Source organism: Misgurnus anguillicaudatus, chromosome 18 (genome assembly GCF_027580225.2).
Source record: "Misgurnus anguillicaudatus chromosome 18, ASM2758022v2, whole genome shotgun sequence".
Taxonomy (NCBI): Eukaryota; Metazoa; Chordata; class Actinopteri; order Cypriniformes; family Cobitidae; genus Misgurnus; species Misgurnus anguillicaudatus.
The window spans coordinates 36,469,545-36,491,613 of record NC_073354.2 but is presented as its reverse complement, the minus strand read 5'-3'; the positions used below and the strand labels follow the sequence as shown (position 1 = coordinate 36,491,613).

The 22,069-nt window shown below is 36.9% G+C and overlaps 2 protein-coding genes across 2 annotated transcripts in view; both read right to left on the bottom strand.

Annotated features, from left to right (window-relative positions):
* The window catches only part of LOC129429047 (1-phosphatidylinositol 4,5-bisphosphate phosphodiesterase beta-4), a 44,564-nt gene extending 38,203 nt beyond the window's left edge, over positions 1-6,361 (bottom strand). Inside the window, exons 1-2 of the mRNA XM_073856407.1 lie at positions 6,244-6,361; positions 4,422-4,454 (exon numbers count right to left, since the gene is read on the bottom strand). The gene's annotated coding sequence lies outside the window, so the exon portion shown is untranslated. The remainder of the gene's footprint in view (positions 1-4,421; positions 4,455-6,243) is intronic.
* A 1,247-nt stretch (positions 6,362-7,608) lies between these two features.
* Positions 7,609-22,069, bottom strand: part of plcb1l (phospholipase C beta 1-like) — a 115,516-nt gene continuing 101,055 nt past the window's right edge. The window contains exons 29-33 of the mRNA XM_055185507.2: positions 20,003-20,079; positions 19,833-19,910; positions 19,691-19,748; positions 19,212-19,298; positions 7,609-9,541 (exon numbers count right to left, since the gene is read on the bottom strand). Of these exons, the coding sequence (XP_055041482.2) occupies positions 9,326-9,541; positions 19,212-19,298; positions 19,691-19,748; positions 19,833-19,910; positions 20,003-20,079 (516 nt within the window). The 3' untranslated portion in view covers positions 7,609-9,325. The remainder of the gene's footprint in view (positions 9,542-19,211; positions 19,299-19,690; positions 19,749-19,832; positions 19,911-20,002; positions 20,080-22,069) is intronic.

Below are 22,069 nucleotides of genomic sequence, written 5' to 3'. Positions count from 1 at the left end.
GCTCAACACTTTTACCAGAAATGACTGAGATGTACAGTACTTTATAATAAACACCAAAGTAGTTGTGCAAGTAGTCCATCAAAGCATGAAGTGCAATGTTATAGCCTCACCTTTAATAAAAAGATTGTTTTCTATAAATTAATATCAAGTGCATTAAAGGACAAGTTGGGTATTTTACACTTAAAGGCCTGTTTTCAGATTGTTTATGATAAAATAGAACGGGTTTGACTGACATTTGGACACATGATGCTGGCCCGAGAATTTTTGGGTGTTTGTTGTATCACCTCCCACTTCTACAATGGCTGTAAAGGTGCACAGGAACAATCCTTCCTAAAATGCATCAAACTTTGTTTACAAAGACGTGAAACTCAGCGAGTGGTCAGGGGTGTTCACGGATATGCTCACACAAAAACCGCTGCAAGATACGCACCCCAACAGATTTTATCATAGTTTTTGCCAACTCCATTGACTTGTATTAGATGTGCTGTGAGGTACAGTATTACTCTGCGCCGGGAACTTTGTTTCTATTCTTGCAATTGGCAATGGCAGATTATTGCCACCAACTGGGCTGGAGTGTCTATTATTTTATTTTTATTTATTTATTTATGGATAGCCCCTTGAGATGCAACATCTCATTTTCAAAAGGGTCCAATACACATAACATAAAACAACAACAACAACAAAACACAATTGCTCAAAACAATTAAGTTACTAGGCAGCCTAGACTATTATTCAAGCTCTCAGCAGAAGAATGTACGGGTGTGAGGCGTTTGGAAAAAAACGAATGCTAAAACACCTGTTGGGAAGCATCATTTGCAGCAATTTTTGTGTAAGCATATCAGTGAACACCCCTGACCACTTGATGAGTTTCACGTCTTTGTAAACGAAAGTTTAATGCATTTTAAGAAGGATTGTTCCAGTGCACCTATACACCCATTGTAGGGGTTAGGGCTGATACAACAAAAACCCGAAAATTCTCGAGCCAGCATCATATGTCCAAATTTCAGTCAAAACCGTTCTATTTTATCATAAACAATCTGAAAACAGGCCTTTAAGTGTAAAATACCGAACTTGTCCTTTAAACACTACACATTTTAACCAATAAAAAAATTTGAGTTAGAGTTCATAACCTCACTACTGAAGGATCCTACCTTAGATCCTCACGTGCAGAATGTTCTTATTATTGTGCTCTTATTATTGTGTTTTTTTATGTTTAATCATTTATTTACATAATCATCATAATCATTTTATAATCATTAGTTATTATCCATTTAATTATTGTATATGATTATTTAATATCATTTTATCATTATCAATTTCATTATTATCATTTTATTATTACATTTATTCATTATTGTTTTTATTCATTATTCATTCATTATTATATTTCTGTATTTTATTATATTAATTCATTGTATTTCTATATTTTATATGTCTCTTGGTGGTTCAGTTTCACACTTGGAAGTTTTATGGAGCTGTTCTGTCTGTGTTGTAAACAAGATAGATAAAGAGAATGTTTATGGAAGCCCAAGGTCTAAGGGATGATGCAGTTAAGCAATTTTGGATATATCTGTGCATGCTGTATTCCTGGTTAGACGAGGTTTGAACATTGAGGCTTATGCAACTGAAACTAACTGTCCATCAATAAAACTCTGTTCTATTTTATCATCTAAAACCTCCGTCTCACGACTCTGTTTACGACTCTGTTTATGCTCTCCTCTAGCAACGATTGATCAGCCTTATATCTGACAGATGCTTTAACAAAGTAAACGTATATTTTCTGACGTGATCTGGTGTCCGGGGCTGGATCGTTTTTTATTTTGTCTGTGGTGTGGAGACCAGATCTAACACTACATAAAAAATACATTCTTATATATGTTATGTGCCTAAACATCAATATTAAATTTACAATCTGAAATAAGTCTACATTTACAGTAACTTAATGCTTGATACTATTGTAATATTTATGCATGTCTGAATGATGATTTGATGATGTGACGATGTGAAGTGGGAGTAGATTCATACATGCGTCAGATTTAGTCAAATAAAACTTTTACATAGGATACTTCCATTTGTGTATCCTCGCTCATGAATCTATAAGATGGCGTAACACGATCGGTTTCCGGGTCACGGGCAGGAGGACGAAGGAGAGAGGAAATGAGGAAGAATCAGTTTGAGTTTTGAGACGCACCCGAGGTATCTGGCCTGTGTTTTATGAATGCATGTCTTTATGTCTGAAAGATACTCACCACAACTCTCGCAGCTTTGAGTTATGCTAGTCTATTTTTCATACACTACCAGTCAAACGGTTAGGATCAGTTACTCATCCGAAGTGTAGTCATACTTTGCTTGTAATTTAGGGATTAAGGACAATCACTTTCGATTTAAATTTGCTGTAAATCAGTGGTTCTCAATCCTGTTCCATGTCTGTCTCATTTAACACACCCTTAACTCTCCATCCTGTGGACTTACGACGGCAACTTTCCCACAATGCATTTCACGTACATGGCAATGAAGCAGAAAACATGATTATATTCAATATATTACTGTTTGTGTGTTACAACAGGGCTCCAGACTGCCACCAAATGGTGGGATTTTGCCACCAAAATTTGAGAGTGTGCCACTGAATTTTACATCCAGTCGCACATGTGCGACCAGTAAATTTGACCTTTTTTTGGTGATGTGAAACTGAATTTGAAAACAGCACATTGTATTTTCTGCATCTATCATTAAAGTATTTATTAGTAATACAGTGGAAATGAGTAGAAATGTGAATATTTGGTTAGCATGTTGACGGTGTGTGCCCCTAAATTTTCTGGTTGCCCCCCCTAAAATTTTCAGTTGGGGCCACTGTGCTCCTAGTAAAAAAGTTAGTCTGGAGCCCTGGACAAAATGTAGTCATGTCTGATGGTCAAGCATGAGATATAATTCATTTTGCGTATCTAATGAGCAATCTTTTTTCATTTCAAGAATGTATTGTGTCTATTATTTAAAGAAGTCAAATTAAGTAAACATTTGCTTGTAACCATTTTAATAAGGGAATAAACACATGGAAATGCATGCTGAAATAACAAATAATTTTAAGGCATTTGTAACATTATATGCCTACATATTTCCATTTCGTTTATGCATTTAAAAAAGACAAAATGCAATAAATAATTGTATGTTGAATGTTGAATTTAGATGCGTTCTCTGTCCTCATCAGTTCCTTCTTCCGAGGTTGTCTGGCAAGAGCGTTCTGCATGAGAACATAAATTCGTTCTTTGCGTTCTTGGAATTGAGAAGCGGTTAGGTCTGGGCGGTATATTGAGTTAGGGTAATATATCGGTATTTCTTCCCAGCGGGATACGGGATGAGACAATACCGTCTGTATCGGTAGGAGTGATTTGACCAGCTCTTCCAGAAATGTGCATCGAGGTCAGACGTAAGCTTCTAACCAGTTCTAACCCGAGAGACAAATCTGTTTTTTATTTTAACTTTCATCATACGCTGTTTTAATAAAGACAATTACATGAGGATTTGCCTTGCACGTTAACATTTATTTCACTTTGTAGAAAATACAAAGATATATTTGTTGTATTTTGCCATTTATCCCTAAATTGGGTTACAAATTTTGGTCAATACTGCCCAGTCCTAGAAACGGCCTACAGTAAGTGTGTCAGTAAGAAAGACGTGTGGTACAGGACAGTCGATCACCAGGAACAGGATAAAGAACCAGAAAGAAATGAATATGTTTGCCACAAGTATTTTTTTACCACAAAAGTAAATAAAAGGATTTAAATACACACATTTAGATTAAAATATTTAAGATCAAAGATGAAAAGATTAATAAAAGATAAAAGATCAAGGTAAACATTAAAGTCAACTGATCCAAAATGTTTGAGCAGTAGTGAATAACGCTGTGCTCATGGCTTCTTAAACTTTCTGCATTTATTTGATCCGTTTATTTTGATCAATCTGCTGTAAAACACGAGTGACATAATGAGCATGTGCTGTGTGTAATCTCTGTAGCACAACCTTTATGATGTGTCTGATCTAACACAAGCCACCTACAGTACCCAATGATGCTCTGTATGTGTTTGTTTCTAATGAAATATTCAACTTCACAACAATAAACAACGTGGAAAAGTCCTATCATTGAGGAACATTCAATTGAATTCCACTCAGACGTATCTGTATAGCACTTTCACACGACTTCATCACGGGTACTTCGATCTTTAGGGAACACACAACACGAATAGCTTGCATGCATTGTAAGTAGCTTTACATAAAAGCATTTTCTGAATGCATAAATGTAAATAAGTGACCAGCTAATGACCTCGACTTACTAGCTTCAACTAAGCTAAAGAAATCCAAATTTGGTGTAACTAATTAAAATGTAGAGAATTGAAGAGTAAAAACCAGACTGAAATGAAACTCACCAGTTCAGCAGAGAGCGAGAAGCGACATCTTTCCTGTAAACACAAGCAGAATTAAACTCAGAAAACTGACATGATGAAATTGACACGATTGACAGCACATAAAAGACTTAAAACTTAAAACTTTTGTAAAACCATCTGAACATGCCATTTTGTTGTATCTGTTTATATGATAAAACAAATGCATGTGTCACAGCCATCTTCAGATTTTTTACAGTGACTAAAAACGCAAACATATTTATTATGATTTCACATTGATCTTTGACATGACTTTACTCATTCTCAATATAAAAGATATCACAGTTAAGATTCTCACTCAATCTTTCTTCCATTTTATGTAGAGAACAGAACAGCAAATCACAAGAAAGAAATGACTTTAGCTGGAAATTTACAGACAGGGTCACATTTGTAAACAACAGCTGATGGCAGATATGGCTTTATATGTTTTCATACACACAAAGTATTTACAGTACTGTGTTGATTTGTTTGTTGTTGCTCAACGAAGATCCTCACACATCATGCAGCACAAAACTTATAATCCCTTCTCTAGCAGAGTTAAACCCTCTTTCAGATCTCCTCTAACCCTCACTGATCAGGACACGTCAAGAGTTTAAACACACAACAAGCTATCACTATTTTAATGCAGAGACAACTCAAATAAAATATGGTCACATCACATGCAACAAACCAGTCCGTTTCAAACGAACACATCTGCAGAATCTGATCATCTTTACCTGCTGCTAAACATCTCAGCTCCTGCGATGATGACTTCATTTATTCAAGGTCATCTGAAGTGCTGAGAACTTCCAGTCTATGAGAAATATCCTCAAGCTCTTTCCAGTGAAGTGAGAGCACGAAATACAAACATGTCATATTGTTTATGAGTGAACAAACACTGCAGCTGGGCGTTTACGTGAACAGGTGGCACGCGGCGGATCCACCAACCATCATCATCACAAAGTAAATACGGTCAATTCAATTACTAACCCTAAAGTTGAAACATCCTCAAAGAAACCACTTACACCTTCACCCTATTCTATTTCTTAAACTATAACAATAGGGTGATAGAATCAATGATGACCCAAATAAACTAATGACACTGACGGGCAGATATGTTATTAAAGATATTCTCTTATCTTAACATCTAAGTCTGAGTTTTATTTTTCAGACCAATGCATTTGGTTTTGAGAAGAATACAACTGCATTAGCACAAACAACAACAGATGAACTGTACACGTTTACGAGCTCTGTATGTATTTCTACATAAACACTACGTTATGTATAAAGTGTTGCTGTAGCTCAACCGGTAGTGCATTGCGTTATCAGCGCTAAAGGTCAAGGGTTCGATCCCAAGAACACACACACACTGAAACAATGCACTTTAGTTGCTTTGTACAATGTAGATTTTCATTCAATGACGTAATGCACTATATTAATGTCACAGTTAATTATATACATGATGTGATCTGAATGACGTTCTCTAAACTGCACAGACAATCATTTACATTTCAGCATGTAATAACTTTCTTTCAACAACACACTGTATCCTCTAAACGTCTTTAACAGCTTTTTAAAAACAGAGAGCGAGCATAAACAAGAGCATGCATGAAAACTGCAGATCTGCTGCAGGAAATGCACACAGCTGCAGAAAGTATCGAGATGTTTGTTGCATGTAGCTCGAGCTCCGATCGCTCCAGTGTTAGCCGGCTAGCCTGAAAGCTAACAGGACATTTATACAACACACTGTTATTTACCGCGACACAACAAACACATCTGCCCTCAAAACTCTACAGAAACAAGCAAGGGTAGCGCGCGACACTCTCACCTTTGATCGCCATCTCATATCCACCACCATCAGCAGCAGCAGCAGCAAATGAACATCCTCACGAGAGAGAGAGAGAGAGAGAGAGAGATGCTTACAGGCGAATCATGGTTGCAGCCGGACATTCATGCGTGCACGCGCAGCCATCGCACTGGACTGGACTGAATGCATGCAGGAGGAGGAGAAACCAGAGACAGAATGAGGAGGATGATGATGATGATGTGTGTCTTCACTCTCCAAATTTACAACTCTCTCTCTCTCTCTCTCTCTTCTACACACACCCTGATCTATCTATCTATCTATCTATCTATCTATCTATCTATCTATCTATCTATCTATCTATCTATCTATCTATCTATCTATCTATCTATCTATCTATCTATCTATCTATCTATCTATCTATCTATCTATCTATCTATCTATCTATCTATCTATCTATCTATCTATCTATCTCATGTAGTTTTTAAATGAACAAATGAATGTGGTTGTGTTTGTTGTAATACTGCATATGTAATTCTTGAATTGTAGACGGTTGAGTGTCTGTGTCTAATTAATGATCAACATCAAGATTGAAACAGTGAAGTGAGCAAGTGTTATTCTCAGAGGTCACAGGTGAGAGGACTCCCAGGAAAAAGCCTCTGTAGCCTACATGCGGCATTCAGTTTGAGAATCTCGAGACGCTTAATGTATGCCAATAACTTGCTACTTAATAAAAGATAACTTAAAAACAACAACAACATGTCTCGAGATATGCAAGAGAAACCTTTGATCAATAATCTTATCATTGGGTTCACTTTGTACATTTCTCATGGACTTCCTAGAAGATCAGCATGCAGGAAACAGGCGCTGAGCATCTATCTATACATCACATCACATCACAGATATATTGTTTCCAGAGAGAGAGGATGAGAAACGCCGGCTTACGTGTAACACAGATACTACACATTCTCTGTTATGGGTGAATTTAAAAGAACATGATTAAAGTCATTGAAGGCTGTTTCGTTTCCCTTTTAGTCAATGTTTCAATTCAAATTATATCATTGTGAAAAAAATATAGCTCTATCATTTACTTCTAATGGGAATTAACTATGGTTCACATATACACTACGGGTACAGATGAAAACTTTGAGCATTAGATGAGCCAGCTAAGCATAATTTTAAGTCCTTTGAAAAAAAATACATCTGATATAATGAATTCTTTTCTAGGGTCAAAATTAATTTCACACATTCAAAAACAAAAATTAGCAACTTAACACTAAAACATATTATACACTAAAACAAACATACTGAACACTACAAAGCAAAACAGAAATTAGCCTGAAAAATCAGGTGGCATATTTGAGGACATTTAATTTTTACCCACAGTCATTTTTGAAACTTGAAGCAGATTTTATTTGTATTTTTCTTAAGATTATTTACAGCATACACATCTGCATCAGGTCCAAGAAGCAGAAAAAAATGATGAACTGAATTAAAAATGTCACATTTTCCTGAAGAACAAAATCACAGCCAGAAAATAAAATCTTTCCCTTATATTAGACCAACAGGTTTACACAGTGATGCATTTGTGGTGTTTGTTGTAATGATAAACAAGATAAACATGTTACAGAGCATCTTAGTAACGTGATACCAGGTTATTACAGGGAAGACACCATCTTAACCCTACTTAACATCTTACATGATGCATCATAAACACACATAGTAATCGACTTCTATGATTGGTAAACACATTTAAAGGTACATTTAAAACAACAACTTGTTGGAAAGGTTTGGCAGCCAGGCAAGAATTCAAGGACCTGTACTGTAGTTAACATTGTATATATTCATTTTACACAATAACAGCTCACTGTACACGTTAAATAAACAAAGGTAATTGACTTTTATTTCCCTTGTTATCAGAAATAAACTACAGTAAAAGCTCTGTTGTTATTGATTCTGTGTGGAAGTCTACCGGAAGTTACTTTTAGTCCACAAAAGCTGTTTGTTTATGTTGTTACTGCTAAAAGCATCTATAGCCCTTATTTAAGAAATTAACAAAACAACAACCCAGCTTTTTCAGTGTGCAACTTTAAACTGTAAAGTCTAGTTTGTGAAACAGCAAACTGACAAATGTTAACATAATGATGTTCCAAACACAAGTCAAAACAGATGCCCCCACACCAAACTCATGCCATTGGTTAAGACAGAGTCAAGGAGTTCAGTTGAACAGATGAATGTTTTGCCAGCGTTCTTACACTATTTGCACTATTCAAACAACCAATGGATTACTTATAGTGACTCTAAACATATATTGACACACATCATTATCATCTCACAACATCTATTTGCTCCAAATACAAACGAGAATTTCCTGTCATAATCTGCTCTATTTTCAAGTCTTTCATCTTACAAAGTTAATAAAACTCTGAACATGCTGTTCTTAAGTCCTAACACTTCATTTAAAAGAAGTGTACATTAAGTAATAAAGTTGATCTAAACAAAGTCCAGTTTCAAAAACCGCTGTTTAGTACTGTTTAAGTACACAAATTAACTGTATGACTTTAATCAATATTTCATGATATGAAAGGAGCTGTAACATTGACTTCTAACGGCTGAACTCAATATACTGCCGTCTAAATTCTAATATTGGAGACGGGTTTTTTTTCTCTGCCCCCTCTTGGGTTTCCAGACACATACAGGAAAGCGTACGTTTATCATTTTTACATTTGCAATGTTCATTGTTGTCTGCAAATGACAAACTGGCTTGTGTGGATCTGTGACTCATTTCAGAGGATGCATCCATCGGAGGTCACATTTATGGGCTACTGCGGTCTCATTGCAATACACTGTTGTGTATACTGGCAGTGGACGGGATCACACAGACCAAAACAAAAACACACATTCAGTCATAAAAGACGCATTTTAAAACTGACATTGCTTTAAAAAACACCTATTCCTAAATTCAAAGTTTCCTAAATATCTATAAATATATTTTATAGTATATTATTATTCAAAAGCCTACATACAGCCCCTTTAAAGGTGCACAACAGTGTCTTGATAATCTAAAAGCATAAAAAAATACAAAATCTATTTACAAACTTCATACTCAAAGTGAGGTGTCCAACCCTTTCTCCTCTGCGTAATCGCCCGTCACACACACACGGTTCAGGTTTTCTGTCATTCTGGGAATGGGAAGATAATTCCAGTCACTGTCTTTACTTGACTTGCCTTCATAGGCAGCAGAATCTTGCAGGAATTCTTGGATTTCCATCGGAAGTCTCAGAAACTTGTCTTGATATTCCTTCTCCAGCTCGTTGTGAAGCTGTCAATGAAATCACACAAAATCACTTTAAGGGAAATGACAAAAGACAGTAAAGCAAGTTTTTTTAACAGTTTCCCCTTCAGATTTGACTTTGGGCATCACAATTGTTAAGATGGGAAATTCTCTTTTAAAAGCATGCATCAAGTATATGCAGGTTTCTCTCCACACGAGACCTGCTCTGTTATTGGCTGAAACGACACGAATAGCACATGGACTGTTTCATGAGGTTAATGTTTTTATGTTAGTGCAATGTCATGTCATCTTTTCTACCTCACCTCCCTCAGATGAAGCCATGATGTACTCCATGTGTTTTTCTCCCAGGCACAGACTCCCCTAGTGATTAAAGATGTCAGATTTCTATTCATTCTGACCCAATAATTGCTTCAATGCTTATGTGACTTGTTAACTACCCTGTTCGCTCTCATGGGAGCACTGTAATTAAAGAAAGCACCAAAGATGAATTATGTGCAAGATTATGATTTCCAAACATAATTTCATCCATGAAACCCACCCAGTTTAAATATTTGATTAAGACAAACAGGTACTAAAGGAGGCTGGAATCAAAAATAAACTGCACATTTTTTCATTGTGCTGCTCGTGATGCCGAACCTCAGGTGTAACATCTATCTTCTCCACAGGTGTTTCTGTCTGAAAGGTCACCTAAAAGAAATTCAGATTTCAGTCATCTGCATGACACGAGCAGATGGTCACAGGCGACGTGGGACTGGCGCGCTGCACAAAGCCCGACCTACTTAGAGGAAAGACATCTGCTGTCCCCCTGCTGGCCAGGACACAAAGAACCTGAAATTCGCCCAATCTAGACGGCATCAATGTATGGTGTGAGCGCTGGAGACTGCCTTTGACGCCATGATCTTTATGACCCGGGACAACCGGACAGGTTTTTATCATCCGAGCTGCAGAAATGACAGCTACACGAGTATGGAGATGAGAGATCACTGTCAAACTCATAACCTGGATACATGAACCCAATGGCCAATGTCTGTCTAATAACAATTTTACGAGTAATAAAGAAATGATTAAGCCACAAATATAACTTCTGTTATCATTTACACACCTTGACTCCTATGCTGCTATTTTTATAGTGACACACACAATAGGAGAAAAACTATTTACACATAATGTCTGCACACAACAACAGATTACTGTATGTAACTATGTGTGTCAAGTCCCATCAAGGACCATAAAACCTCTAAAATAAAACTAAAATGAATTGTTCTGGTTGGCTAAAGAGACATTATTCTAATTACACAAATCATAGATATTTACAAGTGAATGGATCATGGCGATAATGATCTGTGATAAATACCTGTTGGTCACACCTAGCAAGACTTTAATGCAGTATTTTTTTTTAATCATTTTGCTTTATTTGTGATTAGTTTCTTGTCACTAAAACTGCAGCCCTGCTGGTCATGGTCACAGATATATTCACTATCTGCAGCGTTACTTCAAATACTTTAACATACTCATACTCATTACTATGGAAACGCTGACACGTCTTGTGTCATAAAACCGAAGTAAATATTTCTTGGACAACAAGAGCTGGAAACGGTCTTTTTCTTTAACGTTGAGCGTTGAAGTCAGCGAGCGGGCTGCCCCACGGAGGCAAAACAGCACCAAATTAACTCATCAAAAGAGACCTTCAGAGATGAAAGTTTGACCTTCTCCGACGAGAGACTCTTTAAATGTGTCACGTGTCAACAAAACTCACTCACGTCCATTTCTACAGTCTCTTAAAATACTCTGTGCGAGAGACCTTCTTCAACATCTGTCCTAATTCTGGGCTGCCATCGAGGGATGTGAGGCGTCTGAAATCTAGATTCGGCAGCAAATGAATTCACTTACTTTAGCAAAAAAGATCACATTACACACACCGTTATGACCAAACTAAACCAACAAAAACATTTGATTTCATTAATTATCTATAACAAAGTCCAGATTACTATTGTAGCTATTGATTGATTTAAAGAAAGAGTTACAAGCATTACCGAAAGCAACTACAATACTCATAGCAATAGCAATGCCCTATCAAACCAGCCGGGACACAAACGCGGGCTGTGTTAGAGCTCCTCTGGTTTTTATAGACCATGTTGACAATCTTTCCCCTGGTGAGAATCAGTAGGATTGTGTGTGAATTATTAATGAAGAGCAGCAGACATCAAACAGAAGAAAAGCGTCAGAGATGTTGGATCTGATGTGCTCTGCCGGACCGGGTCTGATCCGGTTTACCCCGTGTGTGACGCCTCATATCTACTCCACTAACTATAAACCACTATAAAGATTCATTTACAGTAGCAATAATATATAAAGGAGATCATCCAATTGTCAGGGTGTATCATGTTTCTGAAAACATTGTAGTGAGATCTTTTGTTTCTGGCTATGTGATGTTCGTAACATCAGATATTATCACAGAACTTCAGTTTAAAGGTCATTCTAGTGTCACACATATTTTCTGCCATTGCACGCTCATATAGCACAAGAGAAACCTTTCTGCTTGTACTCCAGCGCCGGGCATTATGGGGTTAAAGGGGTAGGATGAGTGTTGCCATGGCAACGGCACACCGCTCCTGTTTGTGAAGTCATACGACCATTTACTGTGCGGCCTGCAGCCTGGGGGGAGGGGGGGTCCAACATCAACACGCTTTTTATAAAGAGAAACGATTCTGATGATCTGTGTACACTCACAAAAGAAACGGTCCTGCTGTCACTGATAAGAGCCGGTTTCAACTCTTACAAAGACCTTGAAAACATTATATTCTAAAAGAACATCTCTGTACTCATCTCTTTTGTACTTTTATGTGAGAAGCAAACTGACGTGAGATATTAAGTCTAAGAAGAATAAACTTGAATTAAGTATTAAGTATTTAATTCAAGTTTATTTTCTCATTCCATTATTTTTTTGCAGTGTTGTAAACACAGAGAATCAAATCACTGAAGCCACACAGTAATCCAGATGAAGGGTAAAGTTTAAGAACAGCAGCATAAATCTTCTGTAATGCAAATGAAACATCTGATTATTTATATAAAGATGTTCACTTTACTGCTGACATGAACCACAGAGTCTTGCCGATGATGAAAATGATGATTTATGTAACACGTCTGTTTTGTGTTTCAAGAAGCTCCTTTAACACATGTGAACTCATTACATATAACCCACAATAAATCACTGAAACTTTATGCATGTGCACGTGACATCTGTCGTGCTAAACCAGTGGCTCTCAAACTGTGTAGAAGGCATCGCTTCATGACAAATCAATCTCAAACTTTGATTTGAATCAAACAAAACAAAACATATTCAATGATACAATGTAGTGCTGTTAGGTTAGCTGCCTTATTTTTCTGAGGTTTAAAGGGACACTCCACTTTTTTTCCCCCTTTGGTCTTTGTCAATAGCAGGGGACTATTTTCGGGCGCTGTGTCATATCATTGCGCCTGCTGTAGTCATGTTGATTATTACACCACTTTGAGAGTATAGATTATAGCCATATCTGCCTAGAAAATCACAACTTTTAATATTCTGTCAGTCCTAGCACACAATGCAACTACAGAAGAGTCAAGTTCCAAACAGGAAAAATACTGAAACTCTTTTGTTATTTTTTAGCACGATGCTAATGGTCTAATCAGATTCAATGGATTATGCTAAGCTATGCTAAAAGTGCTAGCGCCAGATTGATTGAATGGATTCCAAAACGATAAAAATCAAATGTTTAACTCTAGGGAAATATTTTCAAACAAGTGGAGTGTCCCTTTAATTACACAGAATTCATTTCTTTTACAGTATAAATACTATAAAATTACGGCACCATCTCACGCCCCCAGTGCTAAACTATCAGTTGGCAAGCTCAATCTCTCTCATCCTCATCAGCTAAAACCAGAGATCATTCTGCAGAGGTCTCTGAAGACCCAGAGATGCTTATAGCTGTCCATTACTGCCTGATCTAAGCCTAAAAATAGGTCAGGACTCACTCTCATTTCATGGGGGCAGATATTGCCCTGGTTGCTTCAGACCGCAGTTTCTGCCAAGCTCACGGCAGACGTCACGTGGGGTCCAAACAAATAAACTCACGACCTGTCCATTCACATCATGTGGACATTATTATGCAATTATTATTATTATTAATGGTGTCAGATGTGTTTGGTTTGACCGGAATGTGTTTCATAATCATGGGATAGTTTCTAAAAATGACCCAAAACACATATTTCTGTGGGAAAAAAATCTAGATAAAAAATATAATCTAGATCACACATCACAATAAAAAACTTAATTATGTTCCAGCAGCATGTGCAAGCTGTTCTAGTATCAAAACATTTCACATAATAAATAAAAAGATTTGTATATTTATTCTGGACGTTTAGATAATTTTACTGGAAAACAAGTAAATAAAAGTAATGAAGATGAAAATGACTTTACACTGTGTGCAATAAATTATAAACAGCTAACCTGAAGCACACATCACATGTTTTCTTAATGGCAGAATGACATCACATCATGTGTTATGATGCCCTCTAGTGCTACTACAGTGAACGTCTCACGCTGTGCCTCAGTCGGTTACTTTTCTGCCCTAAATGAAATGTGTTGTTGTCGGCACATTATTTTTGTCACGAATCACTATACCCTGCAAAAATAGGATTTACTTTTCACTTTCAAACCATCATTCCAGTATCCTTCCCCAGTCCCTAACCCCAACCATCACAGAAACACTTCTACTACTTCACATTTTCAATAAACATCATTCTGCTTGATTTGTAAGCTTGTTTCCTCATGGGGACATCAAAATGTCCCCACAAGGTCACAAAAACACTGGTATTCTTATCTTTGTGGAGACACACACACACACACACACACACACACACACACACACACACACACACACACACACACACACACACACACACACACAAAACGTCCATTTAAATCAAGAAGCAGAAGTTACTGGTTGAGTGAATGTGTCGACTCATAGACTCTTATTATAAGTTTGTCAGTATGGGTACAACATTTATCATTGACCCTTTTATGCTTGTAAGTTTATTATTATTTATGATTATAAAGCACATGTAACGTGACACAAAAACTTAGTACGGATGATAAAAAGCAAGCATGAGATGACGGTTATAATGAAACTGTGAAAATGATGAGACAGCAACTGTCCTGAAATCTCACAAGCTTCCCATTTCCAACACTCCACACATCTGACTGCCACCAAACAAATCTTGTGTTGGGAATTTGCTTTGTTTATAGTCCACTTATACTCTGTTATTTTATTTGTTTGGTTATTTATTTATTATAAATGTAGCTGTTGAAGAGTACAGAGTCATTGGGGTGGTTTCCCGGACAGGGATTAGCTTAAACCAGGACTAGGCCTTAGTTTAATTATGAAATATAACTTGTTTTACAGTTTTTTTCGATTGCTAAACGACAGTGGGCACAACTGGAGCTACATGTGCAAAACACTAACTACAGTCTGCGCTACCAAAAGTCACGTGAGCACAACTCTTAAAGGGGAGGTTTAATGGTATTTCAAGCATTCTGACTTATTAACACAGTTATAGAGTTGTTTCCTCATGCTAAACGTAGGCAAAGTGTCAAAAATGCAGTTGGGCGTGTTTCAGAGTATTTCTGTGCCGAATGCACTTTGCCAGGGTTCGTACAAGTTTCGGCTAATTTTTTTCGATTACGGTTCTAACTGACGTTTCAGGGGTTTTCGATACGTATCACTTCTTTATATGGGCTTCCGCCGGAAAACTTCCCCCGGAAAACCCCGCCCAGCCGTCAGTCAGCGGGAGACGCTAGAGCTTGCTAACAGCTTATCACGCCACTCCTCCTTCTTCATTTTTTCGTATGTTATCGGAAAGATTTGTTAAAGCTAATATTTCTTTTATAAATCTGATTAAACTAAAGACTCTTCAGAGATATAAAGGATGTCATACTACTCTATAGGTACTCCAGATTGATATCAGAAATGCAGAAACAGCGTGTGTTACGTGAGCTTTAACACATGACTCAAAACAGCTCAGTGCAGTCAAACACTAAACACAACCCTCACTGAGATAACACACACTGTCACTTACAACACACTGAAAGGAAAAACACTAACATCAAACACCAATACACAAAATAATAACTTTCATCTTTACATTTTCAACAATTTCAGTGACTTCATACAAAGTAATGTTTTCTTCAAATAATGATATATTTATTTATTGATTTATCACATGATTTATAAATTTTTTTTAGAACATAATTCTTTAAGGTAAATGAAAATTAGCAGTTTGCTTCAATAGTCTGGAGTAATTTATGGAATTACAGTAATGAGAAAAAAAGGTAGAAACTAAAAGTACATACTGTAATTCAAACAAATAACTGAGGAGCTAATCGTGCCTCTCTCTAGCATCAGGCCACTACATGCCACCCTTCTCCCTCCATGAACCCGTCTTCCTTGTTCCATTTCCAAAATTAGTCTTTTTGAGCTCTACCTATATCTATTTATATATATATATATATATATATATATGTAAGGAATAATTGACGACGGGCCACTGAATTATAAGAAAATAATGCACACCAAGGTGGTAATGCGGCACGACGCGAAGCGGAGTGCCGTTACACCGCAGGTGTGCATTATTTTCAAATAATTCAAAGGACCGGAGTCAATTATTCCGCTTATACCACGGTTACCACAAACATTGCTCTGGTGCCTATTTTTAAGACATTTAAAAAATTAGGTGTGCGGTTTACAGAAAAATAATCAACACCCATAGAACATTTCTCAGCCAATCAGAATGCAGCATTCAACAGACCCGTGGTATAAATATATATATATATATATATATATATATATATATAAATTTATTACGTAATATTTATACTATATATAATTATATTTATATATTTATATGAAATTGCAATCAGCAGTGTTTGAAAGGCACAACGCTTAAATTAATTGTGTTTTGAATGTGTGGTTGACAGTTTTGACAGCAGTGTGTTAGCATTTGAACAAAGTGCTGTAAATCCACAGTGTTGTGCAGGTTGTGGTTAAAGTCATGGGATAAGTGTGTAGAGTTTTGAAAACTGTGTTCAAGCAATGAAAAACCAACTAGAGTTTGGTCCACATGAACTGCTGCTGTGCAGACTGTAGTTAGAGTTTTGCACATGTTTGCCAGTTGTGCCCATTGGCGTTTAGCAATCGAAAAAAACTGTAACAAATATGCCTTACTAAAAACATTACAAAGGTCACTGATGTATTTTAAGATATGTCAGTACAAGTTGTTTTCAGTTTGGACAGCTCTTACATTTATTTTAGTCTAGGACTAGTCTAATCCCTGTCCGGGAAACCGCAACATTATAAAAATATGCTTGTTGAGAAAATCTTACAGGTTTTACCAATCACTTACACACGTTTTCAAAACTAAGTCTCCTTTTTTTAAAACTCTACACACAATTCTCAAAACTGCACACACAAAATGCAAAATAGCACATATCTCCTTCAAAATGCAACACTGCATTCAATATGCCACAAACACGTGTCAGAATAAAGCATTTGCATCAAATGGCAAACACTTCTTTCACAATAATACATTTTTGGATATAGCATGTAAACACTGCTGTTCTAAATCTAAAGCTCTTTAGTCTTTCATGTGCTTATATCTACATTTCAATACAATGTTCTACAGTGAAAGTAATCTGTTGAGAGGGGTAACAAGTACACTGAAAACACCAATGCAATGTAGAAACAGAACATATGTATTAGTCCAAACATTACTGTAGTATACATTAGCATATAAACATGTAAACCAAAAATATATTCTTTACAGTAGAATACAGTAAATTGTGTGTGTGGTCCCGGTCCAGAAATTGGCAGGGGGGGTGGGGTGCAGATTGACAAAACCGTTAATCTGACATTTGACCTATTTATAGGCCTATCTATACTACTGTAAAGTAAAGCAGTGATTGGTTAGTGATCAGTTAACCAATTAGTGTTTGCACATGTGAGGAGTGTGTCTGTGTGACCTGGTGAAAAAGTGTAACATTTTGATTGGTTGTATTTGGAAAAGGAAAGCAAGTGACTTCCTCATAGATCTTTGTATTTAAGGTAGAGAATTGTGTGTAGTGTTTTGACAAAAGGGTTTTATGCAATGAAAACTGAGTCAAAGGCTGAGAAATAGCTTATGGTTTTGAAGATTTGGCATGTAGTTTTGCACTTTGAGTGAGAGGTTTCAAAAATTGTGTGACACGAAAAGATTTTGTGTGTAAGCAATAGTAAAAAACTGTAAAACACAAACTCTTGTTAAAGCTAATAAAATTCCCTTTCCTTCAGACATTGGCTAACTGCAGAGTTATTATAAAACAAATGAACCAAATGAAGACTTTTATGTGAATTACAGTTTTTTTCGATTGCTAAACGCCAGTGGGCACAACTGGAGTCACATGTGCAAAACTCTAACTACAGTCTGCACAGCAGCAGTTCATGTGGACCAAACTCTAGTTGGTTTTTCATTGTTTAAACACAATATTCAAAACTCTACACACTTATCCCATGACTTTAAACACAAACTGGACATCACTGTGGATTTACAGCACTTTGTTCAAATGCTAACACACTGCTGTCAAAACTGTGAACCACACATTCAAAACAGAAAAGATTTCAGCCTTGTGCCTTTCAAACACTGCTGATTGCAATTTCATATAAATATAAATTCCAATTTCATATATATATTTCATATATATAAAATATTACCTTTCATGTACTTTAAGTTTCTACCTTTTTTTCTCATTACTGTAATTCCGTAAATTACTACAGACAACTGAAGCAAACTGCTAATTTTCATTTACCTTAAAAAATTATGATGTTCTAAATAAAATAATGTGATAAATCAATAAATAAATCATTCTTTAAAGAAAACATGGTGTGACATCACTGAAATTGTTAAAACTGTAAAGATATAAAGTTAGTATTTTGTGTATTGGTGTTTGGTGTTAGTGTTTTTCCTCTCAGTGTGTTGTGAGTGACAGTGTGTGTTATCTCAGTGAGGGTTGTGTTTAGTGTTTGGCTGCACGGAGCTGTTTTGAGTCATGTGTTTAGAGTTGTGCTCACTGTCGTTTAGCAATCGAAAAAAACTGTAAGTAAGGAATAATTGACGACGGGACACCCAGCGGGTGGGCCTTATTTTCAAATCATTCAAAGGACCGGAATCAATTATTCCTCTTACACCACAGTTACCACAAACATTGCTCTGGTGGTTCATTTAAGACATTTTACAGATCAGGTGTGTGTTGAAAACCCATGAAACATTTCTCAACCAATCAGAATAAAGCATTCAACAACAGGCCCGTGGTGTAAAGAAAGTAAAAACGCAGTTGAAGCTGTGTGTGATTTACAGGACAGAGTTGGGGTTCATTTCAGGAAATACAACAGCTGTGTCAGATGAATATTTGTGGTTAATGGAATGCCGGGATTCAGTCACACTTACCATCAACTTCCTGTGAGTCGTCCTGCTAAAATAACAATGAGAGTAAGGACACACAAACACTCCTGCACTCGTGTCTGCTTTAGATATCATATAAGACGATGAGTTTGTGTGCGTTTTAGGGTTAGAAATATCCGATTAGATAATGTGTGTGTGTGTGTGTGTGTTTTAACAAAGTTTGCAATACCTTTGGCTTCTCATCCAGGATCTGTTGTTTAATATCTTTATGGCTTTCCTGAAGTCGCTCTAGTCTTTTGGTTTGTGCATCTTCCAGCTGAAAAACAAGCAGGCCTACTTTCACTTGTGAACTCACTAAATACATCTTGTACTTTGCATCACGACCCAGATTTTACATCAAATACCAACATAATTAAATGTAAAAACTGAACACAAAACTAGATTAGGGTTAGAGTTTCATTTGGTTTGGTTTGGTTGTTTATGGTTGTTAAGGGATGTTGTCATCTGTCTAATTTGTGACTAATGAATTTTAGCTAAAATAGTCTGATGGATTGTGGCATCAACAGCACAATAGGAAAGTAGGCGTTTAATTGGAAACAGGTAAATCGAAAAAGTGTTTTCCATTTCCAAGTTCAATAAAAGCAAGCTATTTTAATCCACCATTATACAGCTAGTTGGCAACCCATCAGTTACACATTCCTAACTTACCCGTCTGATGGACTGAACTACTTCATTCACATGAGATCGTCTCATCTCCACCTTTTCTCTGGAAAACATGAACATGAAGTAGACATCTCTCTTCTTTGTAGACGAGTGGAAAATGAATGACTGGTGAGTTCAAATGACTTACTCAGCAGTGAGCAGAGATTTCTCATGAAGCGTCTCTTGCCGTCTTTCATTCATCTTTCTCTTCAACTCTTTATTTTCTCTAAAGATGTACAATTGATTGGTCATTGGTATGACTTCAATGGCGTTTACAGTATGTGCTTTTTTAGGGAAGATGTGGAAGGCACTGCTCACTTTTCACACAGATCTTTCAGTTTCTTCAGCTGGATGGTGTGACTTTCATCTGCTACAGCCATCAGTTTCTCCAGCAGCTACAGAGAGAGAAAAACAAAGTCTTTTGAAAAACATTCTTGTGTTGATCCTAATAAACCATATCATTGAATGTTAGCATGTAAGCATTAAGTGAATGTTAACACAAACACAAAGCATCAATGATCTTGGCATCAAGATTTTATTGTTTATGAAACTTATGAAAGTGATCTATATTATCCATGAGAAAGTGAGAGGAAATCATGAGATTGCCCAACTGTAAATTTGACATTTTAACAATCTAATACCTGGCGTGTCCACATACGTGGACATAATATTTTTTGTTGTTTGCACCATAATACTTAATTCTGTGTAACTGGAACCTGTTGTACACAAAAGTGAATGATTAAAATTACCAGCAGCCATATCACCCTGTAGCCCAAAACAGCTCGACCACTGAAGCTAAGCAGGGCTGATACTGGTCAAGTACTTGGATGGGAAATAGGGACACTATACTGTCAAAAAGCACTGTCTTTCGGATAAGACATTAAACCGAGGTCCTGACTCTTTGTGGTCGTTAAAAATCACAGGATGTCCTTTGAAAAAGAGTAGGGGCTCTGGCATCCTGGACAAATTTACATGTAGGCCTACTAATCATCCCTCATACTCATTGTCTCCTCTCCACTAATAAGCTGGTGTGGTGTGTGGTGGGCGTTCTGGTGCCATATGGCTGCCGTCGCATCATCCAAGTGGATGCTACGCATTGGTGGTGGTTGAGAAGAATCCCCATTCATACTGTATGTAAAGTGCTATATAGTGTAAATGTAATAAATTATTATAATTATTTACACTGCCTAATGTTCAAAGAAAAATATTTGGTTATTTATCGGTTCTTTCTAACCCTAAAATAGCTAGAAGAAATCGGAAAAAAAAAGACAAACCAAAGCTCTGGTCTTAGAAGGTTAAACTAATAAAACTCAAACGGGATATTTGAAGATCTCATTGTTGGATGTGACTTCGATCAATGAGCTTAAAACACAGAAATTCAGACAGACAGACCATCACCTTGAATTCGTACTATAGACCCCTTCAAGGTTTGTAAACATTGAATGACTATCGGGTGCTCGCGCAGCACGGGGTCGAACTGTTCATACCATTTAGGCTTTATAATTTAATCTAACAGTGCTGAAAAATGATGACTTACCTGAAATGAAGTGAGCACTACAAACACAAGCCTCTTTGATCTTTGCATTGTCCCAGTCTGCACGTTAACTGCTTGCAGACGCAGATGTTGTATTTTTTTGTTTTTGAGATTCTGCATGACTCGCGAAAACTTAACGGAAGACCTGGTGCGATTTTCACAGCCCACGACGTAAGTAGGCATTTTTGACGATACCGAATAATACGCAACTGAATCTGCTGTAATGACTTTTCTGACCCCGACATGCGCAGTGGGAACAGCCTGTGACGTGAACCGTGAAGGGGTCTATACGTTTCACGAAAAACACAAAGTCTTATGGTGAAGATCATTCGTACCATCACGCTGCAGCGTTAAGGTTTATCGGCGCTTTAACGATCAGCAGATCAACGCTTGGACTCATCTGCAGCTCGCGCAGTTAATCAGCTCTGATTCAGCAGATCGGCCGACTGCACAGATCTGTCTGTCTTTCATGAACGTGCTGAAATATCATTCCGGTTCATTCGAGCAAATAATGCTTCTCGTTCAGCTGATGCGGCAAACAAATATTTCTGCGCTGAGCTCCTGTTTCAATCTCACTTGGAGCTAACACATACAGTATGTGACCTGGACCACAAAACATAAGGGTCAATGTTTTTAATTTTGGTAACACTTTAGTATGGGGAACACTTATTGATTATTAATTATGACTTTTGCCTCAATAAACTCCCAATTCACTGCTAATTAATAGCTAATAAGGTAGTTGTTGTAGCTGTTAGGTTTAGGTATTGGATTGGGTTAAGGGATGTAAAATATGGTCATGCAGAACAAAGCATTAATATGTCCTTTATAAGCACTAATAAACAGCTAATATG